General features: G+C 40.7%; 1 protein-coding gene across 14 annotated transcripts in view; it reads left to right on the top strand.

The window, feature by feature from the left end:
• The first annotated feature begins 302 nt into the window (after positions 1–302).
• Positions 303–26,763, top strand: part of EP400 (E1A binding protein p400) — a 50,314-nt gene continuing 23,853 nt past the window's right edge. For 6 of the 14 annotated variants that reach the window (XM_040602129.1, XM_040602136.1, XM_040602150.1 and 3 more), the window contains exons 1-24: positions 303–427; positions 2,092–3,448; positions 5,633–5,743; positions 9,571–9,658; positions 10,100–10,207; positions 10,843–11,222; positions 11,469–11,771; positions 12,558–12,743; positions 14,346–14,486; positions 14,593–14,671; positions 14,956–15,008; positions 16,123–16,180; positions 16,868–16,957; positions 18,168–18,275; positions 19,027–19,220; positions 19,413–19,590; positions 20,145–20,281; positions 20,659–20,828; positions 21,299–21,473; positions 21,890–22,026; positions 22,664–22,850; positions 23,821–23,987; positions 25,121–25,275; positions 25,797–26,033. In XM_040602129.1, coding sequence (XP_040458063.1) covers positions 2,126–3,448; positions 5,633–5,743; positions 9,571–9,658; positions 10,100–10,207; positions 10,843–11,222; positions 11,469–11,771; positions 12,558–12,743; positions 14,346–14,486; positions 14,593–14,671; positions 14,956–15,008; positions 16,123–16,180; positions 16,868–16,957; positions 18,168–18,275; positions 19,027–19,220; positions 19,413–19,590; positions 20,145–20,281; positions 20,659–20,828; positions 21,299–21,473; positions 21,890–22,026; positions 22,664–22,850; positions 23,821–23,987; positions 25,121–25,275; positions 25,797–26,033 — 4,765 coding nt within the window. In that variant the 5' untranslated portion in view covers positions 303–427; positions 2,092–2,125. The remainder of the gene's footprint in view (positions 428–2,091; positions 3,449–5,632; positions 5,744–9,570; positions 9,659–10,099; positions 10,208–10,842; positions 11,223–11,468; positions 11,772–12,557; positions 12,744–14,345; positions 14,487–14,592; positions 14,672–14,955; positions 15,009–16,122; positions 16,181–16,867; positions 16,958–18,167; positions 18,276–19,026; positions 19,221–19,412; positions 19,591–20,144; positions 20,282–20,658; positions 20,829–21,298; positions 21,474–21,889; positions 22,027–22,663; positions 22,851–23,820; positions 23,988–25,120; positions 25,276–25,796; positions 26,034–26,763) is intronic. The other 8 variants (XM_040602199.1, XM_040602209.1, XM_040602186.1 and 5 more) reach the window with 6 other exon arrangements.

The following is a 26,763-nucleotide window of genomic DNA, read 5'->3' on the forward strand; positions in this document are numbered from 1 at the left end:
GCGGGAGGCGCGAGGAACGCCGCCGTCGGTGCGGTCTCCTGCAGGGCTGAGCCCAGGGGCTGAGGCTGCGCTTCGGTGCCGCCGAGCGCGGCGCTGAGTCGGTGTGTGGCCAACCCCGCCTCTGCGGCCCGGGGGCACTTTCCTCCGCGGGCTGCGGGCCGAGGCCCGGCGCAGGGCGGCCGGCGCTGCCCCCGCCGCCCCCCCGCCCGCGCCTGCCCCGCCGCGCTCCCTGCCCCGACAGGCGGCCCGAGACGCGCATGCGCGGGGGCGGCGCAGGCGCAGCGCAGCGGGGCGGCGCAGGCGCGGAGCGCGGCGCAGGAGGCGCGGTTTGTCTCCTGCCGGCGCTGGTAGCGGCTGCCGCTCCGGCCGCCCCCCGCCCCCCGCTTCCAGTGAGGAGCGAATGGAAAGTCTGGCCCCGGCGCCCGCGGTAAGTGGGGCCCGCTGGGTTCGGGGGGCCGGGGGGGGGGGGGCGGCCGGGCCCCGCTCCTCCCCGCTTCCCTCCCGCCCCAGGCCTCAGGCTCGAGGCCCGGCGGCACCGGTCCCGGCGGCGGGGGAAGGGGCCTTCCCTGCGCGGCGCCCGGGGTGGGGGGTGCTTGGCCGGGCCGGCCGCGTCCCGCCGGGGGGGGGTCTCGGGGCGCGGGTCTCGCCGTGGGGCACCCGCCGCCAGCTCGGGGCGCGGGGCCGGCGCGGCGGCGGAGTTGAGCGCTCGCACACAAAAGGCGATCCCGGCCGGGCGGGCAGGCGGAGGCCGGCGGCGTGCTGCTGCGCTTCCTTACCCGCGCGTCCTGCGGTAACTGCTTCCACTCGGGCCGCAAACGTTAGCGAGTGCGGGTAATTAAAATAATAAGGCCTCGTTACCGGCGGTGGTTGGTATCATTTGAATCTTAATGGTTTGGTGCCGGCGCTGTGGAAGAGGGCACAGTCCCGCGGGGCGCTGGCGTTGTTATCCCTTCGGGAAGCGGTGCCGGCCGGGACCGGGCTGCCCCCGCACTGCCCGGCGCTGGGCTGCAGCCCCCCGGCAGCACGTGTGCAGCGCGGCCGGGGGGCGCCTGCGGCCGCGGGGCCTGCGCGGGCTGCGCTGTGGCGCCGGGGGCGGCGGGGGGGCTGTGGCCCGGCGGTGCCGTGTGGCCCACCCGCCGCTAGCGGCACAGGCGAGCGGCACCGTGCTGGAGGGATGCTTGGACCGAAATACCGAAAATGAAACTGCTTTTTTCAAAATAGGAAAGAGATTTTTTTGGGAAAAAAACCCCGCCAGGTTCTATTTTTCTTTTGCCGCTGCTATGTGACACCCAGCACTGAATCTACCTGTCAGTGCACGTCAGGGGAATTTTTGTTTCTTTATGACTGAAATACAAGAGCAGGATGTTTTTTGATTTTTGGATAGCTTGGCTCGGTAAAGAGCATTTTAAAGGAGAAGCAGGTTTGGATTAATCGTCACCCCTTTAAGGGGTTAGCGTTCTGAAGTAAAGAGAAGGTAGAGTGAGGTGTCAGGTACAGTATTTCCTCAAACATCTAGATGTTTCAGAGTGAGATTTTTTTTATTATGCTTTTCTCCCTCATTAGCTGGAACGATAAAGTTGAATAGTCGCCATTCACTTTTACCATGGGTTTAGTTGCTGTTGAGGAAACATACTGTACTTTTTAAGCAACTGTTGTGTTTTTGAGAACATTCTGTTAAGTATTAAAAGCACTGAAACACTGGTCATAACTAACACAAAAAAGAGTAGATAGTTTTGACAGCAGAGACTGATGATGTGTGAAGTTGCATGGAAAAGGAAGAAAGTTTTGTGTGTGGTGGTATTTTTTTCTCAATTGTTTGAAGTCATCTGAACTAGCTCAGAGGAACGTAATTTGTAAAACTATTCAACAGCACTTTGTTAGCTAGAGAAATGTATGAGGGATTTCAGTGAGCTTTTATGGTGCTGAGGGTTTTGGATGATTTGGCTGAGGATGTAAAGCATTTTAAGTAGCTGCAAAGACGGGAGAACTGAGTTCTTACTGTAAGGTTGTCTTTTGAATAGTAACTAAATAGTTTTAGTTACAGAAATATTTGTACCTTCCCTGAATTTCTGTTTTTGTGTATTTCTTTAGAGTATACTATAAAAAAAACCCTACAACAGTAAGAATGCACCATGGTAACGGTCCTCAGAATGCCCAGCGCCAGCTCCAGAGGTCCAGGTCCTTCACAGGCAGTGAGGGAGAAGAGCAACAGGCAAATTTACCCCAGTCCCCTGCAGCTTCTTTTGCACCTTCTGCAAGTCCGTCTGCACCCCAGTCCCCCAGTTACCAAATACAACAGTTTATAATGAGTCGAAGTCCAGTAGCTGGGCAGAATGTGAACATCACTCTGCAAAATGTTGGACCAGTGGCTTCAGGAAACCAGCAGATAACTCTTACCCCACTGCCAATTCCAAACCCAACGTCACCCAGTTTTCAGTTCAGTCCCCAGCAGAGGCGCTTTGAGCATGGATCCCCATCGTATATTCAAGTTACTTCACCGCTGCCTCAACAAGTTCAGTCTCAAAGCCCTACGCAGCCTAACCCTGTGCCGGTGCAGACGCTGCCCAGTGTTCGGGCAGGCACTCCGGGCCCCGGCTTGGGTATGTGCAGCCAGAGCCCTACTAGAGGGTTTGTGGATGCTAGTGTGCTTGTGAGACAGATCAGCTTGAGTCCTTCGAACGGTGGACACTTCGTGTATCAGGAAGGACCAGGAATTGCACAAATTGCTCAAGGAGCTGCCACACAAGTACAGCTTCCATCTTCTGGGACACCTGCCACGGTAAGGGAACGCCGGCTTTCACAGCCGCATTCGCAGTCTGGTGGCACCATCCATCATCTCGGTCCTCAAAGCCCAGTAGCTAGCGGAGCCAATATGCAATCTTTGACTAGCCCGGGCCATATTACGACGACCAGCCTGCCGCCCCAAATCAGCAATATTATCCAAGGGCAGCTTATGCAACAGCAGCAGCAAGTGCTTCAAGGGCAGCAGCTGGGTAGACCCATTGGATATGACAGGACTTCTGGTGGATTGATAGCAGGAGTCGGAGGGCCTAGTGCATTTGGAATGACATCACCACCTCCTCCCACAAGTCCTTCACGGGCCACTGTACCGCAGGGGCTATCGAGTCTTCCTCTTACTCCTACAGTTAGTACGGCAGTGAAAAAACAACCCAAAAAACTGGAGGAGATTCCTCCTGCCAACCAAGAGACTGCTCAAATGAGAAAACAATGTTTGGATCATCACCACAAGCAAATGGAAATTCTTAAGGAAACTTTTAAGGAATGTTTGATCGAACTGTTTTTCCTGCAACATCTTCAAGGGAATATGATGGACTTTTTAGCTTTTAAGAAGAAACATTGTGTTCCACTGCAAGCATACCTGAGGCAAAATGACTTGGATCTGGAGGAGGAAGAGGAGGAAGAGCAATCTGAAGTCATCAATGATGAGGTAAGAAATCTGTTGGTTAATGTTTTGGAATAAAATTGTAGATGAAGTTGTGGCACCTGGATTGTTAAGTATTAGAGAATGTGATAGTACCTGAAAAATCATTTTTACTTGATGAAGTATGGCAATTTTTCTTTAAATAGTTGGCCTAAGAGAGCGTGGTTCTGCTAAGCGGGGTGATTCGACAGGTTGGTTTGAGTGTGCAGTTAGATGTTTGTATTTGAAAGAAAAGAATAGAGAGGTGAAGGGAGCTTTCACTGACCTAGTTACAGTGTCAGCCAGCACACAAATAAAGATGGCATTGGTGTGGAAGCTGTTTTAAATGATTGGAATGAATATGGATAGGAATCGTAGATTAAATTTCACTTTCTAGACTTACACAAAACGGAAAAGAATGAGCAAGTCTTATAACAGGTTAACCTTTATTTGACTTGTGTGATTTCTGACCATAGGCGTTACTGTAGTTCAGTGTTGCTGTAGCCAACAAAAACCCTGAATTGATCTTATTACTCGGAGGGAACATGTGAATCGTGATGTATATGGGTCCGTGGTAATGAGTCAGGTTACTTAGGCTGTCTTAGAGCTCTGTGTATGTGTTGCTGTCTAAATGGTTAACCAAATAGCACTTTACAGACTGGACATTAACCAGTTAACTGTTATTTATGCAAGGGTTTAAAATTGCTAACTAACTTGAATTCACTGTTTATTAATGGTAAAGGACTTGAAATAAGCTTGCTGCAGACAGATGCCATACAACTTTTCCTGCACGTTTGTACCTATTTGTTAGCTCTTGACCAGTGCCTGCCTTGCGCAGAGCCTGCTGCGAGCTTGCCCGGCAAGTGCTTGCAACAGGGTAGATACAACTGATGCCACTGCATTGCTTGGCACGCATAAATGCCTTTTAAAATTTGTAAAAATACATACGGGTGTATAGTTGTCTGTTGGTAAAGAACCAAACCAAAGCTGTTATGTAAAGAAACTTGTATTGCTTTGAAATATCTGTTAGAAATGAGTGTCTTCAGTGAAAGCTGATGACTCTCTTAGGTGTGAATCATTAGTGATCATAACTTCAGTTGGAATTTGTGGAAAATTTGAACAGTACAACAGTTGAAGTTTAATTTCTCATTTCTTTGGGGCCTAAACATCTTGACTAGGAAAAATATATTTCTGCTTGTGATAGTTATTGATAATTTTGAAAGAATAATTTCTTTTTGTATATGGAAAAATGAAAGATAGCCTGTTACTGTAATTTATTGTCAGTGGATATTCAATTTATATATTTTTTTCATCTGATTTGTGTTTTGTCAAATTGTTTAGGTGTTCTTGGTGGGTTGCGTGTTTGTCAGCTGCAATACCAGGTATTTTTAAAGACAGTATGCGCATTGTGAGAGATCTTGAGCAAGTGTAAATTGTATAGGTTCGTTGAAGTCAGTGGTGCTACTACAATTTACATCAGTTGAGGTTCTACCCCTTGGTTTTTCGGGTTTGTAGTTTGCTGTACTTCACTTTCTTCTTGTGATGGATCGTCTTTTGCTTGTCTGTTTTAACTGCTGGAGAATTTTGTGAAGTGCAATAACAAAAGTCTTTTAAGTGTTTTCAAATGATGAATCCTTTTGAAAGATTAAGACATCTTTTGAGTATGTTCTTTCTTTGTATTTTTTTGTCTTCTCTTTTATTTCCCCCTCCCCCCTCTTTATCACTTTCTGCTAAAGCAATGCACTTCATCCCTTGCCTGGAAAGGTTGATCGCTTTGGGAATTCAAGGGGAGAGCGAATGGTGGCTGTGCTCATTGCTTAAATGAATGTTGGAGCTCTCTTAAGTTCAAACTGTCTGTCATGCTAATTTGTTGTCCGTTAAGAGCAGCAATCATTAAATGTAAAACACACTTTTATGTTAACTGATCTAAGAAAAGATTTCCAGTGAGAAGTCACTCACTATAAATAGTCAAGGCTGTACTCTGTTCTGCTATTAAAAGTGAGACAGAACTCTTCAAAACCAGCCTGTGCTCAAAGCAAGCTGCACTGATGGTGGTTTAGTTATAATCCCCTCTTCAGTGAGGTACCATCAGTACAAATAAGTGTGTTGAACAGTTTAAAAAAAAAAAAAAAAAAAAAAAAAAAGAGGAAAAACTTTTTAAAAGAAAATGATTCTCCCTTCTTTTTTTTTTCCCCAAAATATTTCTCTCAGGTAAAGGTTGTGACAGGAAAGGATGGGCAGACTGGTACTCCTGTCGCTATAGCAACCCAGCTTCCTCCAAATGTTTCTGCTGCTTTTTCATCCCAGCAGCAACCATTTCAGGTACTTTTCAATGGTTCTAAAATGTAGTTTCATCCCAGATTTTTTTTCTTCATTCAGATTTGATATTTCCTAGGTGAATTAGAATTTTCCCAAGAGCCCATCCCTTATCATCTAAATAAAACAAAACAAAACCTTGCAGTCTTTGAATGCATCAGTATTAATGAAGCCTTGAGGAAGTTAAATCTTTGTCTCCAGGTTGCTGGCTTATTTCATTAACTTTCAGCTTGAATGTTTTCACTTTGGTTTGTTTGTCTTTTGTTTCCCTAATACATTTGGTTCATTTGTGCATTCTGCATAGTGATAATATGGATTCTTTTGTCTATGGCATTGTAATTGTGAATTTCTTCTAAATTTCTTTTCTTTTTTTCCTCATCTGTTAAAGGTTTTGAGTATGGCTACAGAAGGTTTTGGATTTGCCTTCCCTGAAAAGTTTTAAACAATGATAACCCTCTGAATTTTTTTTAGTAACCGCTTTCCATTAGCTCTACCATAAATGTTGGGAAGAAGAAACTGAAGTGCTTATTTTCATGATTACAGTCCTTTTTTACAGTTTTTGTTTGTTTGTTTGCATGAGGGAATACTGAACAAAGTAAAGAAATAAATGTGATAATCAGTTAAAATTTTTGTGGATCAGTGACGATGCAGCTTTTACATTCAGGCTAGCGTGGGTTTTATGTAGCAGCCTTGAACTCTGTATTACCCATTGCTTGTATACCCTGGGAAGTAATATACCCTAATTCCTCTGTAACTGAAATGTTTACCTTTTAGCTCGATTATATATGCTTGGCCATTGTTACAGGGTGAATTACTCTGCTGTACCATGGAAGCCGTATAGTCTGCGCTGCCTTTGTCTTGGGTTTTGGAAAAGGGGGAGTTAAATGAAATGGCTTGTATTCCTGCATATTACAAATAGGATGTTCACTGTGGTATTTTACAGATGAGTTGCATAGTAAAGGGACTTGCCCTGAGAGCTCTTCCTTATGGTCAACACTGACATATGTTTTAAGTCTCCTTAGGAAGTCAGGCTTTATCTAAGCTGTTTAAAATATGTAATATCAGGTTATTTATTATAGCAATTGGGGTTATCAAGCTATAGCTGCAGCAGTGATGAAGTACTTTTGAAAGTGTGATACTGTTTCAGACCTGTTTTAGAGAAACTAGCAGGTACATGCTAAAATGTACAAAACTGTCTGTGTAATTTAGTAATTACTTTTAGCACAAACTGTTAACAGAAAGGAGCATCTCTTTCCATCATCCTTTCTCTTTGTAACTGTTTCTAAAGAAATAATATGTCCTGATCAGCAACATCATTCAAATTTGCGTGTCTAAGTGCAGCACTCAGAATGATTATTGTGGGCTCAGTGCATAATTGTGACCTCTGGAGAACTGCATTATTTTAATTAAAGTTAGGACAGTTTTAGTCTAATATTAGTGCTATGTGACTGCAATTTATAAAGACATAAAGTCTTTGCTCTTCGAAGTGTCTGGCCTAAATGACATGGTGACAGTGCAGACTGCTGGGAGACATATGCTTAAGAAAACATCAGTTGAAAATCCTAAAGTAGAGATGCAGCCTGAAACTGTGACTATGCTGTTATCCAGAGTAAGAGTGCAGGTGAAAGAAATGGCGTTTGGAGAATGTACTTTCTTAAACTGATGTCCAAGAAAGCATTTGATGCAAACGGGACATAAGCTGTATTTGTTAGTTCAGTAGCATTGTACAGAAGAAGGTTTTGTGTGTGATTTTTGAAAATTCTATAAATGCCTAAGTGTATGATGCTCTGCCAGATGCTGGCTGTTGGGCTTGAAATACGCTGCCTATCTCCTAGTGAGAAGAAAAACATTTGAAAACTTAATCCATACTGAGTGTGAGATGGCAGTGAACCATGACATTAGGGATGAAACCCCTTGAAACCAAAATTCACATCTCGACGGTATAGCTATATCTCTAGAGTGGCCACAAATGCCCTCACAGCAGCCAGGAGATTAAATGTTACTAATTTGTAGCCATTGGTAAAATCTGAGTGGTGTGAAGTATATTCAGCACAAAAAGGAGTGTTTGAAACCCAGTCATTTTAGGTGATGTTGGCTGTGATTAATAGTGTTCAAATAAGCATTGAAGATGCAGGGTTGTGACTGCTACAGTTCATTTCAACATAGACCTGTATTTACTTCCTTAGGCTTAATTTACCTTGGTAGAATTTCTGTTAAAAGTCTGAGAAGAAAAAGACTTGTGAATAAACTACAAGATTCTTTTGGGAAATTGCTGTTTTTGCTATGTTGTCATAATAAATTTTCACAACATTTGCAAACCCTTACAGTGCATTGATATGGCAAAGGCTGTCACCATCAGAAAATTACACTTTGAGAACTTGAGTTCTAAATTGGTTCATTTTCTAGGACATAGAGGCTGCCATATGTAAAGTCTGTGTTTGTATTTTCTGATAGAATCACTTCAGACCTTTTTTGGGACAGCCCTTATTTTTCTCATATTAAGTTTCATAGTAGAATATTGGGTATAGCATGGCTAAATATTAAGGAGAACTAAAAAATACAACTTGGAAACTCCCTGAAGGGAATTGAGCTTGCACAGACACTGATGGACATGAGTAAGTGCTAGCCCGTAGTGCTGAGGGCCCAAAGGGCACGGAAATCATCATATACCCACACTTGTTTGCTTCAGTAATCCTGTACGTGAGTTTGCCATCGGAGTTTGATGCTGATAGGATTATCTAGGATATATTTTCTGCCATTATTGCCAATATTAAATGTAGTAATTCTAAAATAAAGTTTTAACGCACTGTGTAATATTACTGATGCTAAACTGTTAACTTGCTGAACCAAACCCCAGTAATTTCTTTCACATCTCAGTATCAGTAGTGCTCTTCCAGGCTTGTTAATTCATAGTTGTGTGATGTGTATCCTCAGACAAAATGTCTAGTAATTTCTGATGAGCTCTGATGTCACATTAGCCTGATGGCAATACTGTTTCTCCGCATTGAGTTTCTTCATGATGCTCATTTTTCCAGCTGTGCAAACAAGTACAAGCCGAGCATCTGGAAAACTGGAATTGGCTGAGTTTCTTTTATTCCATCTTCTGAGTCTTAGCAGTTTTTCCTGAAATATTTCAAGGCTAAGTCTCATGGAGCTCTATCCTGAGAGTGGTGGTGGTGGAGACTCAAGTAAACTTAAGCTGTCTTCAGGATGAAAGTTAATTAGTGTGTAACTTATGTTTCATATGGAGTGAAAAGGATTAGCTTTCACAAATGTATTGACTCTCATTTCTTACTTTTGTGTCTTGTTAGTTATGACACAGTTTATGCGTAAATTCTCTTTCCTCATCTAATTTCCCTTCTAATTAATCCTGTAATGAAGTCACAATGTTTAGTTTTTGTCATGTCAGCTTTTTATTGCAGCAATATACTATATGAATATGTCATTTTGACTTCATTGCAGCATTATGCAAATGATGAAGGGTAATACACTAATGAAAATTTCCATTTATTTAAAAAAAAAAAAGTTTGGCAACTTTAATTTTTACATATCTCATTTTCATGGGTTTGGTACCACTTTTTAAAAAATGTAGATGTGTATTATGTGTAACCAACTTTATCAGTTTAGTTACTGTTTTAAAAGTTAAACTCAATGAAGAGCATCTGTGCTTTACAGACATCTAAAACTTTATGGTAGATATTGAATGACACTTGTTTTCTTCATTGTGAAGGATTTGTTCTGAGCTGGCCTCTTTAGATCTGTTTGTAAATTACATCTTGGTGTTAGACTATCTGCAGATTGAATTTTTGTGATTTGTTTTCTTTTTCCAATAGCAAACGCATACAGGGACTCCAGTAACGGGGACTGTGAGCACCATAGAAATTGAAGCTTTTAAGAGACAGCAGGCACTTGCACCAGCAGGTATGTTTCGCAGACAGAATTTCACTTTGGTTCTTTTCTTTTTTTTTTTTTTTTTTTTTTCCTCCCCAACAGCAGTGAATGGAGCCTACTGTTCTATAACTCTTGAAATACAGCTTTGCCTCACCTTGGGAATTGTCAGATCCTTGCGACTATCTATTGTGAATGGTGCTATGTGACGGGTACGCTCCACTCACAATATGTAGGACTGGATTTGGCAGGCATGGAGACATTGTTAGGTTGATTGTTCTGGCTAAGAAGGTTGGAGATGGCCAACTTGAAGTTACAGGGACTCTGCCCTTGGAGCATGTTCTTCATAAATGCTACACATGTGTAGTAGTCGTAGCTTTCTGAGCTGATGTTGGAATCATGTGTAGTAGTTTTCTTTGTAAAATTGAACCCATTCCATTATACCATGCCATAAATGGAATTTGAATATCACAGATTCGTCTAAGAGACCACGAATTGAAGTGGGCCGTCATGGGATGGTTTTTCAGCACCCGGGTGTGGCTTCAGGAGTTCCTCTTCAACAGCTAATGCCAACAGCACAAGGTACTGTGTCACCACATGCCAATTGCACATTAATTTAACAAGGAGATGTTAGTGATGGGACTAGAAACTTGGGCTTCCAGCTTTCTAAGATCCTAGCCCCACCACACACTTCTCCATGTAAATTAATACTTGGTATGCAATGCCTGGTTTGTTTAAGGAGCTGAGTGACGGGCTCCAAAGGTGCATGTGGGCATGGAAATACGTCACAGGTGCTGATGCAAAATGGCTAATCTGAGAATTCTGGAACTGAGCCAATGCTTTATGAAAAGGAAGCCTCCTAATTTGCAACATCATGACAAATTTTTATTCATTAGTCATGCCAAGCTTTAGAATATGTGTTAGAGTGAATGTGTTAAGAACTAAATATCGTGTAGAAGAAACTCAGAAGACACGTAATGACATGTTTTTTTATAGTTGCTGTGCTCCAAATTTTAGTTGCAGTTCTGTGCATGAAATACTTTGTTTATTGTAATGGTGATTTATTTTGTGATTGTGATGTGGTGTTTTCAAGTGATGGTGTCTTGTGGCAAAGTAAGTAAGAAATGAGTCTATTTGCAGTTGATCTCCTCTTGATATCAGTAAAGAGCACTGAATGTTTTAATTTCATCTGTGCTGTGTTTGCTCTTGCTTTATAGGTGGAATGCCTCCCACTCCTCAAACCGTACAGCTGACTGGGCAGAAACAGAGTCAACAACAATATGACCCATCTAAAGGCCCTCCTGTGCAGAACGCAGCGAGTCTGCATACACCTCCGCCACAGCTGCCTGGGAGACTGCAACCTGCAAATGTCCCCATGACGTCTCTCCCAGCTGCACTGCAGCTTTCGCAGCAGCAGCCACAGATAGTGGAATCTCCAGCTCAGCCTCAGATTCAGGTGAAGATCCAGCCTCAAAGCGTACCCCTGACTTCTGCTCCACTTCCGGCACCACTTCAACAGCAGGTGCCACCAGCAATCCATGTGCAAGGACAGACATCAAACCAAGCATCACAGCCACAGGCTACAATACAGCAACAGGTATGTGTACTTTATTAAGGCGAAAATATTTGTTTCAGTGCCCAGTAAAATCTAAGAATATTATCTTTCTGAAAATACATGAAAAATGTTCATTTTTTTAATTCCACTGGACACTTAAATCCTTTCCTTATAAAAATGCAGATGCACAATTTTTATTAAGTAAGTCTGCATTATGTTCTGCTGTAGTGTAGACGAAGACAGCACTGAATTCTAGACTTGTTGCTAACGAATGTGTTTCTTGGGCAGACTGTAACTCTGACACGACCATCTGCAGATCCTGCTCAGCCTTCTCAGCGTCTTACGGCAAATACGCTACCACCTACCTCATCTGTTGCGCCAGCAACTATCTCAGGCACAACACCACCTTCTGCATATCCAGTACAAACAAACAGGACCTCTCCAGCAACTAACAAGTCCCTGTCTCCTATTGCATCAAAACCCCCAGGCTTAGCTGTAGCGGCAGCACCTAAAACACAAAGTCCAGCTCAGAATGCTGCAGTGTTACCACAGGACAATTCTCAAGACAAGCTTGCTGAGCAAGTAAAGCTGGTAAGATTATTTTGTTTTGTTTTGTTTTCCCCAGAACTTAAGAATAGTTAATACACAGGTAGCAGTTAATATGTGCAATGTGTTTGAGTTGTGAAATTGGTTTTTTTGGGTTTTTTTTGCTTTTTTTTTTTTTGGGGGTGTGTGTGTGGTGTGTTCAGTGGGTTTTTTTAGTCTGCTTTACATACTGAGATTTGCTTTTGTGGGCATTCAGGGGAGTTGAAGAAGACTTCCTGGTCTTCATACTGTTCTTGTGTTCGTTCTGTTGATTCTATCTGTTCATTTGAGGTGACTGCAACATTATTTTTTATGGCTAACTGGAGGTGTTTTGCTTATTTAACAGAAACATCGTAAAGAACTAGTTTTTTTCCAATAAAATTAAGCAGTATTAATAATGAAGATGTATTTATGTTCTGTGGATAAATACATCTGCAATTTTAATTTATATATAAAAAAAAGGATCATTTGATTACAGTTTGCATATGTCTTGTAACTTGTTTTTTGTGGTGCTCCGTGAACCTTTTTTGTCCTGTTATTTAACAAAGTATGTCTTGTAATACAGATGGAAGTACTAGGATTCTCTTTATGTATAAGTTTAATTTAGTCCAGTAATTTTTTCATTAATGTAGTGTTCAGGTTTGATACTTGTTATGCATGTGTCATGGTGTTACACCTTTTGTTTGCTATCATTTATTTTTATGAAGTGTGAGCAATTATTATTTTTCTGTTTGGCTACTATTTTATGTGCATTCCGCAGCTTTCTTGTAACTGTACATACTTATTTTTAAGGAAAATCAAATACATCAGCGAATAGCAGAACTGAGAAAGGAAGGTTTATGGTCCCTGAGGCGACTGCCTAAACTCCAGGAGGCTCCAAGATCAAAATCTCACTGGGATTATTTGCTGGAAGAAATGCAGTGGATGGCAACTGATTTTGCCCAAGAGAGAAACTGGAAGATGGCAACTGCTAAGAAGGTATTTGGAAAAGATTTTTTGAACTCAGAGCAATCAGTCTTGGTATCACTCAGCTTGGTAGCAAAGCTATTTAAACAATCTTTTTCCACAGATAGAAGTGATGGGAATATAAGGCACTGATTTTTAACTTAAATGAGAAGTCATGCTGTCAGCTTTGAATATTGTAGTATTTGAAATGAACTAGGTAATTGTATGAATTGTGGATGCAAATAACAGTTTTGACTTTTGTGGATTTTATTCCTCTGGAAATCAAATAGCTTGTTTAGGGGACCCAGTCAATATGTTGACTGTGTCATATTTAAAAAGTATAGCTGTCATGCCTGTCTCACAGATCAGTTATTCCCTCTCAATGGGGAGTAAATACAGAATTTTGTAAAAAAACTTCCATTGGATGTGATCATCTGTCTAATTCTTCTTTCTTAATCTCGGCAAAAGATGGAGAAACCTGGAGTTCTAAGGACAGCAGTGGAAACACGGTAGAGAACTCTTTCCATAGGGGAGGAGAGCAGCACAGTGGGAATAATTAAGGCAGTGATGGAATGAAAAATGGGGTGGTATGAGATGAAATATTTAAAATCTGTTTGTTTATAATAAGCAAGAGTTTTCTATGGGTTCCAGCAATGTTGCATCTTCCTTTGATACATTTGTGACCAGTTTGGGATAATGGAAGAGAGCACCTGCAGGTCATTAGTTTAAGTTGCCATGTTGTATTTTATTGTATATTCTGAAATGATGGAAACTCAGAACTCTATTCCTTATAAGCAAAGCATTGAAATAGGTGTACCATTTTGTAAAACAAAGATCTGTGTTTTGAATATAATTTACATCTGGATTTGAAGCACTTACTCCATTTGTGGCCAATGGTAGGTTTTTAAGAGTAGGAGAAACAGGAAGGGCAGATGTGAAATGATCCTTCCTCCGGCAGTACACTCCAAACTTCTGAGCTAACGATTGCTATCAAGTCAGTCTTTAACAGCCATTGACTGATCTTTCACTCATGTATGTATGCTTTTGGAACTATTTTACCTTTGGTCTCTGACTTTTTGTGGTGTGATTTCTATGATTTCATATGTACTGTCTGAAAAAAGTTTTCTTTTGTGTGTTTGCTTCTAATTTTAGTAGATTTTTTTCCCTAATTTTTGTATTGTGAGAGACTAGTGAATTAAGAGTTTCCTACTTGATTGCTTAGTTACGTTTTTTGTATTTTCTTTTTTTCCTTTGAGTTTCATGTCTGTTTTACTGGCATGATAAGAAATAGAAATATTGGAGGTAAGTGCTATGTGTGTAAACCAGGGGTCCTCAAACTTTTTAACCAGGGGGCCGGTGCGCAGATGAAGTGGCAGGAAGTCATCTGTGGCTGCTTTTTTTCCCCCCCACCCCAACCCCCGGGGGGGGGGGGGGGGGCGGGGGGGGTTTCTGCAAATACCGGGGGCCAGATTGAGGACCCTGGGGGGCCGTATCCAGCCCACGGGCCGTAGTTTGAGGACCCCTGTTGTAAACCTAAGGTCAACATCTGGCTGCTGATAACCACTATGATCTTAAGAAACGCAATGATGTGTATTTTGAGGTAACTGAATTTGGTATTCTCTCGTGGTATTTTAGATGGTAAGAACTGTGGCTCGTTATCATGAAGAAAAGAAACTTAATGAAGAGCGAGCTAAAAGGGAAGAACAAAACAAGTTAAGGCGAATTGCTGCATCAATTGCTAGAGAAATAGAATACTTCTGGTCTAACATTGAACAGGTAAAAAGCTGAATTACTAATATTTGTGCAAGTCATACTGTTTTTCTCATCTTCAGAATTTATTTATAAAATGTAAGTGCTTTATTAGACTTGATTTACATTTCAGGTTGTTGAAATCAAACTGCAAATAGAATTTCAAGAGAAAAGGAAAAAAGCTTTGAATTTAAAGAGAATTTCAAGGAAAGGTAATTATATTCCATTTCATAGGAAATCCAGTGTGAATTCTGAGATGCTGTTGTTTTACATAACTTCACTGAGTGAAGTTTAATCTTGTTGGTGGTAGAATTGCGAGATGCTAATAATAGGTTGTAAACAGACCTGAACTATGAGTTACAGGGTGTTTTTTTTGGTTTTGTGCTAGATTTTGTTAATATTCTTGTGGTTTATGTTGAATGCATTTAAAACTTCACGTAAGAAACATAAAGTTGCTAAGTGACTAATGCATACATCAAGTATAATAATTTTCCAGGTAAGGATACAAAACCTGCAGAAGACCTTTTATTGGAAAAAGAAAGTGAAATGGTAGGTCCTCCTGTTTCTTAAAAAACTCATAAAATCATTTTAAATATGACTACCTGCGTGAAAAAGTTTTGATAAATGAGAAATATTTTCCTTACGTTTACAATGGTGATAAGCAGATATCTGTCTAGTTACTGTCAATTGACCATATAGTCATAAGCACAAATACCGTTTTTTCTGGTTACAAAGCACAACTTTTAATGGGGAAGGGGATTGCAGTTGATACGTGTTTTTTAAAGGAAGAATTCATGCTTACTCAGTGGGTTTGATTCACTTATTCTAAGATTGCAAGACCAAAAAAATGTACAAATTAATTGCCAGACTTTGTTTTGGGCAAGAGTTTGGTCTACTGTAACCAGGGGTAAACTCTGTGGGGCTTGAAAGCATGTTTTCAGCTGTTCAACAGTGATTTATCTTGTGAGAGATGTAGGTGTATGTCACAGAATCGATCAAACTGAATGGACTATCTTTTGCCCTAGACGAAATGTGTGCTAGGACATCCTTGGCTACATCTAAGCAACTGGAAAAAAATGGGGGAGGGATTGTTCTTGAGACCCTGAGCCATCTGGCATGTCACAGCTGATGCACATGTGCCGAAATGCTGCCCTTTCACCAGGCAGAACGCCTGCATCTGAATTTCCTGTTAGAGCCAAGCTTCAGCGTGTCTCACCAGGCAGACTGCAGCCTAGCGCTGTCTGCGAGCGTTAACTTGCACAGGCTAAACCATGCTGCCGAGTATGCTGGACAGCTGAGAGTGAACACTGCCATATCCCTTTTTTATTGACTAGGGAACATTTAGTCCTTGATTGCAACCTGGGTAAAAAGCTTTGTACCTCAGTAGTGTTTTTAAGGGAAGGAGTGCTATGGCTCTGTGCCACAGCTGGACCTGAGTGATCCCAACCACAAACACCTGAAGTGGCTGCTTGCACGCTGCCTGCAGTGCAGAAGCAGAGTATCTTTTTTTCCATGACCAGGAAAATGCTAATAGGTGTTAAATTTCTGTTAGCAAATGCTGTTGTAATTGCAAGGCACTTTTTACTTTCTTTAAAAAAATAATCAAAACCCCTCCCTAACTTTGTTTTCTATGATTTTAAATATTTTAATTATTTAATGCTAGGGTTGTTCATCATCTGGAAGGAAAAGAAAGGCAAGCACATCTTTGACTGATGAGGAAGGTAAGTCACTTCAAAACTGTGCATCTATAGCATAGTACATAAGTTGTATATTGAAACCCTGAAACCACAGGCTTTCAGTCTGTTACTGTATGGATGCAGTGCTTTTCACAAACCAAATACCAACCTTCATCCATTTCTTAGAGAGATTAGGTACTCAATTAGACAGTAAATTTTCCTTAAGAGAGCTTCAGTGTAAATTTGGAAATACAATTTTCGCTGGAAAAACACTGGCATCATTGTTGGTGGATTTAAATTCTTTCTGTCCTCATTCCTTCGCTCCTCAAACCTTACTAGTGGTCTTAAACTTCTTTTGAGGATTTCAAACTGAATAACCCATCTACTTTAGTTCCTTTCTTGTGATCACATCTGTTGTGCTTCTGACAAAGGAAGTCCCCTGTTTGAAGCTACAGAATAACCTGTCTCTGGTGGCAGTTGCCAACTAACACTTAACAGTTCAAGACTGCCTTCTGTCCTGAGGCAGAAGTCCTTCTCTCCTTTTCGCTTTATCTTTTACATTCTAACTGTAGTTGCTTTCAGATTTACTTGTTTTCCATACACATCTCATTCTTTTTGAACGCTGCTAACTGAAAATATTTTGTGCTGGTATGCTTCAGAAGTATATAATTACAGATGTCCTGAATTATTGTGTGATTTGAGTGCCAAGATTAGCATTTGTTTTTATTTTAGTTGAAGATGAAGAAGAAACAATTGAAGAACAAGAAGCTAAAGAAGGAAACATAAACCATCAAACTGAATTATCTAATCTAGCCAAAGAAGGTAGGTGTGTATTCTTCTTTGTGGTGGGCTCTGAAACAACAGGTGGAAACACACAGCAGTTACTGTGGTTGTAAATAGGGTTATAGATAAGAAACTGGATGCATTCAGACATTCATTCATGTGTAATCCCTAATTTTTTCTGTTTGGAAAGCTGCAGCAGTTAGTTTATGGGATGATGATGTACATCTGTACTTCGTAAAGCGGTCTGCATACTTAACTAGTGACCACACAGGGTGGCTTTTTCTACTGAAGCACTGCATTTCTTTAAAACCTCACACCGAAAGACTGAACCTAAGCTCTAGGAGTGCGTGATAAACAGTTAAGAACAGAAGTGTATCAGATTGGACATGGGCATTTTTATCATCAGCTGTCTGGAGTATCTCACAAGTGTTTGTGACCCACCTGATACGTCTGAATGGGCCCTGAAGTGCTCATCTTGGGTGGTGTGTAAATACTTGAAGGGACAACGCTCTGGCTAGCAGCTTGCTTTCGTTAGCTACATAACAATAACTGCTATGCTGAGATTGATGTATGCAAAGTGTCCCACAGGAATCACTTCACTTGTGGTAAGAACCTTGCTGATTTTGAGAGGCAAGTGTCCCATTAAGCCAAGACTTCCAGGCAATTAATATGCAGTTTGCAAATCTGCGCGTTTTGTCTGTTTGGCAGCTTAGCTGCTGCAGCCAGCTGGCCAGTTGGAGGGATTATAACTCTTGGCCAGTCAGCCAGGTTCCTAATGAGGATGTTTCCTGATGGACTGGCCACCGCCAGCATGCACATTCCTGCTTCAACAGATCAGACAAGGCATCATGGAGAAACTGTTTAGCGGGGTTGAGGTACAGCTCAGTTCTGAAACTGAAGTCTTGAATTGTTTTCCAGCTGGGAATTGTTTTCCATTTGGCTGGGTTTGATGCCCCTACCTCCCCAACAAGTGGTTTACTGTGGGTTTGAAATATAGTAAAAATCGAGCTGGGTGAGCAGACTGCTTGGTGTAATGCCAAGTGTTCTCTGTAGTCTCAAGGCTTATTATTTATTAAATGAATATTGCCATCATCCACCTAATAATTACCTCTTAATTAACTTCTGAAAGGTGAACTGGCTTTATACAGTTGTGAAGAATGTAATGAGATTAAAAACAATGGTATTTATTGATAGATTTATTGATAGAAGTTTTGATATTTTTAAACTTATATCCTTCAATGACCTTCAGCTGAATTGCCTCTGGAAGATTTGCTAAAGATGTATGAAGGTGCCTTTGCAGAAAATTTTTACTGGCCCCAGCCGAAGCCTGACAGTGAGGAGGATAGCAGTGAGGAAGGTAAATTACTTTTTGTTTAGAAGAAGTTGTGCTGACTTACAAGGAGAAGTTGATTGACTCTTCAGGTCTCTGTTAAAAGACATTTTATACTAAGGTAAAACAAATATTGAATGAATCACATTTAAAATGTTTTTTATTTTTTAAGTGAAGAAGAATGTGGTATACAAGAATGAATAGAAAGTACAGTGGCTTTCTCACTAAGTGGAATGATCATTAGAAAAAATTAGATTTATTCCTGTTATTACTAAATATGTTTGTTTAATGGTCTGTGAAGTTGTTTTTTCCCCCCCATTTCTCAGTTTATGAAAAGAAGGTAGTGTTTGTCTGTCTTAAAAGTCAATGTGTGAGATTCTTAGGAACAAATAGCCATAGAAGAGCCTCTCTGCACTGAATTAAACAGCACACTTCATAGCTAGCTATTATTACACAGTTGCCATCTGTGCTGTACTAATGTGATGACAGAATTACATATTTGAAAATAGGTTTTGAGTAGTATGGGAGGACCTCCCTAGAAGTTCTGAAAAGATAATGGTCATGATAACCTAGCTAGTGTGAATGTCCAGAACACGTATGTGATCCTGAGCTTAAGCTATTGTCATTTTAGCTTGACTAGCCTGAAAACCATAGAACTGTTTTTAGAAAAGTTAGCTGCCGCCTTTTAGACCCCTGTCTGGATTCTAGGTATCACAGTTCCTTTGTGTAACTGCCACTTACATTTATTTTAAATGCCAGTGTAATTTTTCTCTCGTAGAAATGGAAGACCATATCTCTGATAGGGAAAGTCCTCAGAAAGAAGTGGTCCTGATAGACTCCCTTCTCAGCATTGACCAATACAAGGGTATAGACAGGTCAAGTCCTCCAAAGAAGCATATGCGAGACATAGCAGAAGTTGCTGCTGCAGCAGAAATGCTGTTACCTAAAGGCAGCTCTAGGATAACAACAGCGGTAAGACTCCCTATTTTCTGCTACTGTGTGTGCTTACTTTTACATAAATAATGTTTTTTTCACAATTTCACAGATTTTAGCAACAGATTGCAATAAATGTTTTCTAGTTATTGAACTATAGAACGGTTATGCTTTATGACATGCTCCATGAAATTAACTCAGAAAAAAGGTATCAAATCATTCGTATTACAGGTAAAATACAATACTCCATCGCTTCTATATGGGCCTCTCAGAGAGTATCAGAAGATTGGGCTGGACTGGCTGGCAAAGCTGTACAGGAAGAATCTAAACGGCATTCTGGCAGATGAGGCTGGGCTTGGAAAAACAGTACAAATTATTGCCTTTTTTGCCCACTTGGCTTGTAATGAAGGTAAATTCATTTGCCTAACATTTTTAGGTACCGGTCCAGCATTATCTTTGTTAATTGTAGCCTAAGGTCACATGTTTTTCTGCTGAACATTTTTTTTTTTCTAGGTAACAAAACTTTTCTGAAGCCTAGTTTATTAGTATAAAAAAGCCTTACAAATTGTTTAATGACCATATGGCCACAGATAGGTAAATTTGAGGAGTAAATGCGAACAATTGGACAAGTATGTTTTGTATATCATCTCAGGTGTTAACAATAGTATTGTTGTACTGAGGATGGTTTAAGATTATAAGTAAGGCAAAGCTTGTTGTGGAGGTAGTATCTCTTATTCAAGCAGTTGATGTAATTGAGAGAAAAATAGGTAGTAGGTGCACAAAGGGTACTTGAGTTCTGAAAAATAATAAAGAATAGATTAGTCATTAAAATACTTGTTACTGGATTTCACTTCTAACGATGAATTTAGCGCACTGCACTTAAAAAGTCAGGGGAGAACATAAGCCACATGAATTGTCAGGATTCTCTTTCTGCTGTTAACTGCCGTGTTTCCCCTTCTGTAGGTAATTGGGGCCCTCACCTTGTTGTTGTACGGAGCTGTAACATACTGAAATGGGAGCTGGAATTGAAACGCTGGTGCCCGGGGTTGAAAATACTGCTCTACTTTGGCAGCCAAAGGGAACTTAGGGCAAAAAGACAGGTAATGACTGTATTTTGCAACTCTTACACTGTTGTATTTAGCATTTTAGATGGCAAGACCTTTAACTTATCTGTATGTTCCTTACACCCTGATGGGGTATTAGGGCTTTTTAATGCTACGAGTTGGTTTACAAAGAGATTCACACCTAATGATTCTAGATTTTCAAAGGTATTTTTGTAGCTCCTTGGTATTGAGCAATATGAGCACTATTTAACCTGCTTTCTGAATTGACTATAGTTTGAAGACCAAGTCTAAGACTGTCTTTTAGAATGCTTTTGTTCATAGCATCTTTCTGTTCTTAGTGAAGAAACAGCTGGTTGTAAGATACTTGAGAGTTCTGCCTTAGCTTTTCTGTCTCATTGTCTCCTTTTCTGTAGGAATGGGCAGAACCCAACAGCTTCAATGTGTGCATCACTTCCTACAAACAGCTGTTCAAAGGCCACCCAGCATTTATGAAAATGCGATGGAAATACTTGGTAGTAGATGAGATGCAACAAATAAAGAACATGACTGAGAAGCACTGGGAGGCACTTTTCAGTCTCCGCAGGTATGGAGCAGAGAATTGTTTTCCTGCTGGCAGTGGGGTTTTGTCTTTTCGTGTCACACCGTTTTCTTCTTCACAGAAAACTCTTAAAAAACCTTGATTTGCTCTGCCCAAATTCCTGTGCAACATGCCTGTACAGAGGTGCCTTTAGCTGAAACAATCAGGATTCAGAGACATGTTCTGGATCTTTTTGCCACTGTCATAACACTGTAACTCTTCTTTGCTGGTACTCTACTCCCAAACAGATCCCCTTGTATGTTCTGATACTCTGCAATGAGGAAGCTAGTTTGGTAGTATATTCAGAATTAAAAAGATAATTTTTCCTGGATTTAATTTTATTAGCATGACTTATTTCTTCTGTGTATCTGACAAACCTAAAACTACAGTAAATGGTGTTTGAATATTGGTGTCCTTTTCATAATGATACTAGCTAAATGCTGTATTGGTTAAAAATCTTCTCTTCTTATTGACAGCCAGCATCGTTTGCTTCTGATAGACACTCCTCTGCATAACACGCTGATGGAGTTGTGGACCATGGTACATTTTCTGATTCCTGGAATTTCCAGACCTTATTTAGATTTTCCAGTAAAAGCAGCTAATGAGGAGAACCAGGATTATTGCCATAAACTGGTCATCAGGTTACACAGAGTATGTTGTCTTTTTTTCTCATCTGTCCTACTACAGTAGTTAAGCTGTTTGGGGGGTGGGTGGGGGTGGGGAAGGGGAAGAAGTGAAAAGATGTGGTTCAACTCAAAATTCCTGGCCTTCCTTAATACTTTATTCAGTTCAGACAGAAAGTCCTGCTGAAAGCAAGGATTTCCGCTACCAGAATAGTATGGGGATTTCTTTTAAAAAATAATACAAGGCTCAGATTTTGAAGCATAACAGGCAGAAATTAAAGAACAAATTAATGCCTATACAACTGTGTGCATAGCAGTATGATTATATATGGCATATGAGGTTTATCACGTCAAATATGTTAGGTGCGAATAGGTTTAGCTTCCTCTTGTAAACTGCATCTTTGAAGTGAGAATTTTTTCCCCCTCAATTATGCAATGTTTCAGATGATTCAGCCATTTATTTTGCGAAGATCAAAGAGAGATGTTGAAAAGCAGCTAACAAAGAAATACGAACATGTGCTAAAGTGTCGTCTTTCTAGTCGACAAAAAGCTATGTATGAAGATGTCATATTACAACCAGGGTAAGGAGTTAAAACAGTAAATAAAAAATGCTGTTATCTTTGGTACTTAAGTGAGATGATAAATGATTGTTGTGGTTGGAAGTGTTTTAGTGTTCTGTTGAATTTTTCCTTTATGACCAGTGAAAAGAGTATGATTACGTTGTAAACTAAAATTGCTGGCAAGTGATGCTGTGGGCCTAATGAAAAACATACGTTTACCTCTGGAAATTAAAAATCAAGTTGTAAGGGTCAGCTTTGCACCTATTTTTTTTTAAAATTTGTCTAATGAGTGGCTCTTCGTTTCTTAAAGTCCAGGGTGTTTCTTCTCACACCCACCCTTTTCCCTGTGCTGTGATATCGGGTGGTTATTGATAGATGCAGAGATGGAACAGAAAAGAAAGGAATCCAGTAGAGGATAGGGACCTGGTTAGGTCATATTTGACTGTAAGGTAGCACTGGTCCTTAAGTTTCATGTTTCCAAATTTACATTTGGTACAGTGTTACTTAAAATGCTCTAGAAAGACCCAGGTAAAAGCAAAGCTTGTTTTAAGACTTTTGCAAGACATACTACATTGCATGTTCTCACCCTGCTTATTTAGGGACATCTCCATAAAAGCTGTACTTAAATCAATGTATTTCTGTATAAATTTTTTGGTAGAACACAAGAGGCCCTCAAAAGTGGACACTTCATCAGTGTTCTGCATGTCCTGATGCAGCTGCAACGGATTTGTAATCACCCTGATCTGATAAATCCCCGGCTTTCAAGTACCTCTTACGTATCAGAAACACTGGAATACAGAACTGCATCTCTGGTACTGAGTGCCCTAGAAAGGGATATTTGGAAGGTGGGTAGAAAAGTAAACTTTTTTTTCCTCTCTTACTTGCCTTGTAGAATGTCAGTACTTAATATTGTTTTCTTATACACATTGTAAGTGTACCTGGAGTTTATAAATAGAAGGAATTCACTATTCCATAACTGTGCCTACCAGGTGCGTACTTGCTGCATCTCTTTTTTTGTAATAGTAGTTTGAGCTTTTCAAGTGGCTTGTAATCAGTAATTTTTCGTTAACTACTTGGTCAAAGAGAAATGAGCTTTGATTTCATTGTACTCCTGTTTGCAGGAGTCTTGCAACACTGAAACCACTCTGGGTAGTGCAGTGCTTATTTATGGCATTCAGTAATTTTCTTTCTGCTTTCAGTAGCTAAAGGAGAGCAAAACTTCCTCTTTTTCACATAAGAGTAAATGCTGATTCAATGACTAAGTCAGTATGCTTCTGTCACTCCATTTGAATACTGCTATTTGTGTTACCACTAAAGAAGTAATCCCCATTTTGAGGTAATCATAGGAAATAATTGCAGTAGAGAGAAGTATGAATAATGGAGTGGGCAAGATGATATTTTTGGTTATTATTTCTATCCTTCATATTTTTCTACTCCTAAATTATATGCAAGCCTTTATTGTTTGGCATTTGAGCTCGATAATCAACAAACACCTAAGAGTTCTACTTAATTCTTTGGCAATCGTGGTGTATGATGAATTGTTAGATGTGCCTTGCTTTGAACTCTGTAACTGGCCAATGATTTCAAGTCCTTTTCTTTTGTTGCTGATGCTTAAAATGGGACTATCGGTTTAAGATATATTTCCAAAGTTTCTAGACAGTTTTGGCTAATAATTAATAGTTTACTTTTTAAACTTCTGGCACTTATTTCAAGTTGAAAAGCAAAATATAGAAAGTGAATTCAGTATAGAACATAGAGAGGACTTAACTGCTTGGGTCATCACATAAAATAAACCTTATTTTACAATGTTCCTAGGAATCAGACCTGTCTCTCTTTGATCTCATTGGAATGGAAAACAAAATGACTCATTATGAAGCACAAATGTTGCCAAAACAAAAGGTTACTAGAAAGTTGATTGAAGAAATCTACAGCTCCCCTCCGCCACCAGCTAGGCCCAACCCAGTGAAACTCAAACCAAGCAGGTATGTACAACTACCCTCCTTTTAAGCCAGAAGTGCAGGAGGAATATATAGCTTTGTTGTTATGTGTACAGAGTTCTGTCTGCATCTTTGGTAATGTGGTTCACAGAAAACCTCAGGCTTGACTTTGTATTTTATTATTCTGTTGCTTTCTTGTTTACCCTTGAAAATAGGGAATCTATTTTAATAGTTTTTTAAGGTGTACAATTCCACTTCAGGTTTTTTTCTTAATAATTTCCCATAGTTTTTATTTCACCAGCAGATGAATTTTATTCTTGGGGTCCTTGTTTATGGCAAATTAGTGTCGTTGTTTTGCAAAATGAACATGGAGATGATTCTTCAAGAGTAAGCTGGACTTGCAGTGTTATAAGGGACATAGGAAGTTTTATAGCAGTAAATCTTTTAAGAGCATTTATCTCCTAGTGAAATAGTGATTTCAGAGTAACGTGAAATGTTTTTTCTGGTGCAGAGGAGCTGCTTGATGACCTGCTGGCATGTTGATGGCTCTCTGAAAATGATAGGAGCGTCCCATTCTTTTTCCAGATGCTGGGCTAGACACTTTAAGCTGTTTGCTGTCATTTTGGTGCATCCTGCATAAGCTGGATGCACAGCAATGGAAGCTTTCTTCTTTCTTGGACTTAGCAAAACAGCTTTTGTTGGGGTCTGCAATGGGTCTGCAGACGAGTTAGTTGACTTCAAAGACTTAGCCACAAACATGTCAGGTATGTGAACAGGATGTGAAGAACCGGAACTTAGAACCGCAGCGTACGGGCACCTACAGCTACGGCAAATAGCAAGCAAGAAGGACACAAAAACCTACCAGGGTCCGACACCTGTACTAAGATATATAAGTAATTTGTATAAACAATAAAAGGCCATTTTGTCATTTTGCCCGAACCCAGCCACGCACACATAGTGTGTTTTCAGTCCGCCTCGACTTGCGTCACCACAAGCTTTGTAGCATGTCCGTGCGTGAACTTTGCTGAAGTGATGGGTCTTGGCAGCTTCAGCCATTTGTGATAGAAAGATTAGCATCTGATGTGATTGGTTTATACTTTCCTCTGGTGATAGAAATTATTTTTAAAGGCTAAAACTGCTATCTTCCTGTAGGCTTTAACTTTTCATATTCTTTTCAGGTTGTTTCAACCCGTTCAGTACGGTCAGAAACCCGAGGGCAGGACTGTAGTTTTCCCAAGCACTCAAGTGCAGCGCACGGTGACCACAGCGACGGTGACTCAGCAGGGACAGGTCCGAGGAAGATCACCCATATCTACAGTGTCTTCCAGTCAAGGTAAGGGAGCTGGTGCTAGGCTGGTTACCCGAACCTCTGTGTAGGCGGATAACAGCCAGCCTGTTAATAGAACTCCTTTTCCCTCCAGCTTAATGGTCTAGAATACTAATGGCTTAAAAATACCAACAGACTAATTGCCAGTAAATTGCCCGGCTAGTTTCTACAGTATGATCTGCTGGTATAATGCAAAACTAAGCTTTATGTAACCTAAGTGTTAGCTTGCGGAGTAAATATGGCACAGTTGGTATTTAAACCCCAATCGCGGGTAATGTTCTGTCAAAGACAGGGATGTACGGTCCTATTGTGTATTTATTTAAGCTTTAATCGATGCTTTCCAAATCTGTAATGCTGTAAAGTAGGCTGGAGTAAGAGGCGTGGCTAGAAATCCCAGTCTGTAAGGACAAACTGTTCCTGTAGCTGTTTTAATATCCTGTTGGAAGGTTTCTTTTTAATGCAGGTTGTTTAAAAGAGTGGAGTTAAAACCTCTAACAGCTTGCACAAACAACCCTTATTGATTGCAGCTGCAGCAGCACAGTTTCAGACAACTCAGGCTTCCACCAGTGCTCCAAGACACCAGCCCGCAGCGACCTTCACCACAGCAACTAGCACAGCCCACCCTGTGAAACCGCGGGGCCAGACGCCCGCGCAGGCGCAGCCGCTGGGCCAGGCCCAGCCGCAGGCCCCCCCGCACCCCGTCCAACAGAGTGTGCTGCCTCAGAGGCTGGTACTCACCTCCCAGGCCCAGGCACGGTTGCCTAGTAAGTGGCCTCCCCTTTCAAGGTTTCTCCCACCTTTGTACTACAACGAGGTTAAGTTACTAGGCACCCTAAAATGTGTACAGAATCGTTGTTTTTTTTTCACTCTTCTGATTAGCCTTGCTCAGTACGTTGTTTATGACCAAGGAAAATCAAAAATTGGATAAGAAACAATAGAATTGCTGTGGACATACATTAGTGGTGTCAACTTAATCTCCTGTTTCTGCATGTTTCTTCTGCTGGCAAGACTTCCTTCAGACCAAATGTTTTAGCTCTGTCCTAATTATTCCTTTCATGTTAAACACTAATCCATCTGCTAAAGGCCTCTCTCGCAGAGAGGAGTGTCGCAACTGTTAGGCAGAGAAAAGCGATGAGGCTTTGCTTCAAGGTTGTATGTGCACTGCCTATTAGCATGTGTATAGAGTACTGAGCATTGATGTATTAATTTTATCTCTGGGGTAACGTACTGCCTTTACAAAAGCTAAATTTTCACACCGATATTTTCTCAATATCCTAAAACGTAATGCCTAAATGCCTCTAACCTTTCTACATTTAAATTACAAAAAGCTTGGCCCTTGCCACTTTAAAGCTTTTTGGTTTGTCTAAGCGCAGATCACTGAATATAAATCATGTCTCATCAGCAAATTTCAGGCCATTTCAAACATGTATTTACAGTGCCACAGGTGTGAACATTTTTGCCTCTTCCTTAAACCTTCCTTCCTGCTCTTGAAAA

The sequence above is a fragment of the Falco naumanni genome, chromosome 1 (assembly GCF_017639655.2).
Source record: "Falco naumanni isolate bFalNau1 chromosome 1, bFalNau1.pat, whole genome shotgun sequence".
Taxonomy (NCBI): Eukaryota; Metazoa; Chordata; class Aves; order Falconiformes; family Falconidae; genus Falco; species Falco naumanni.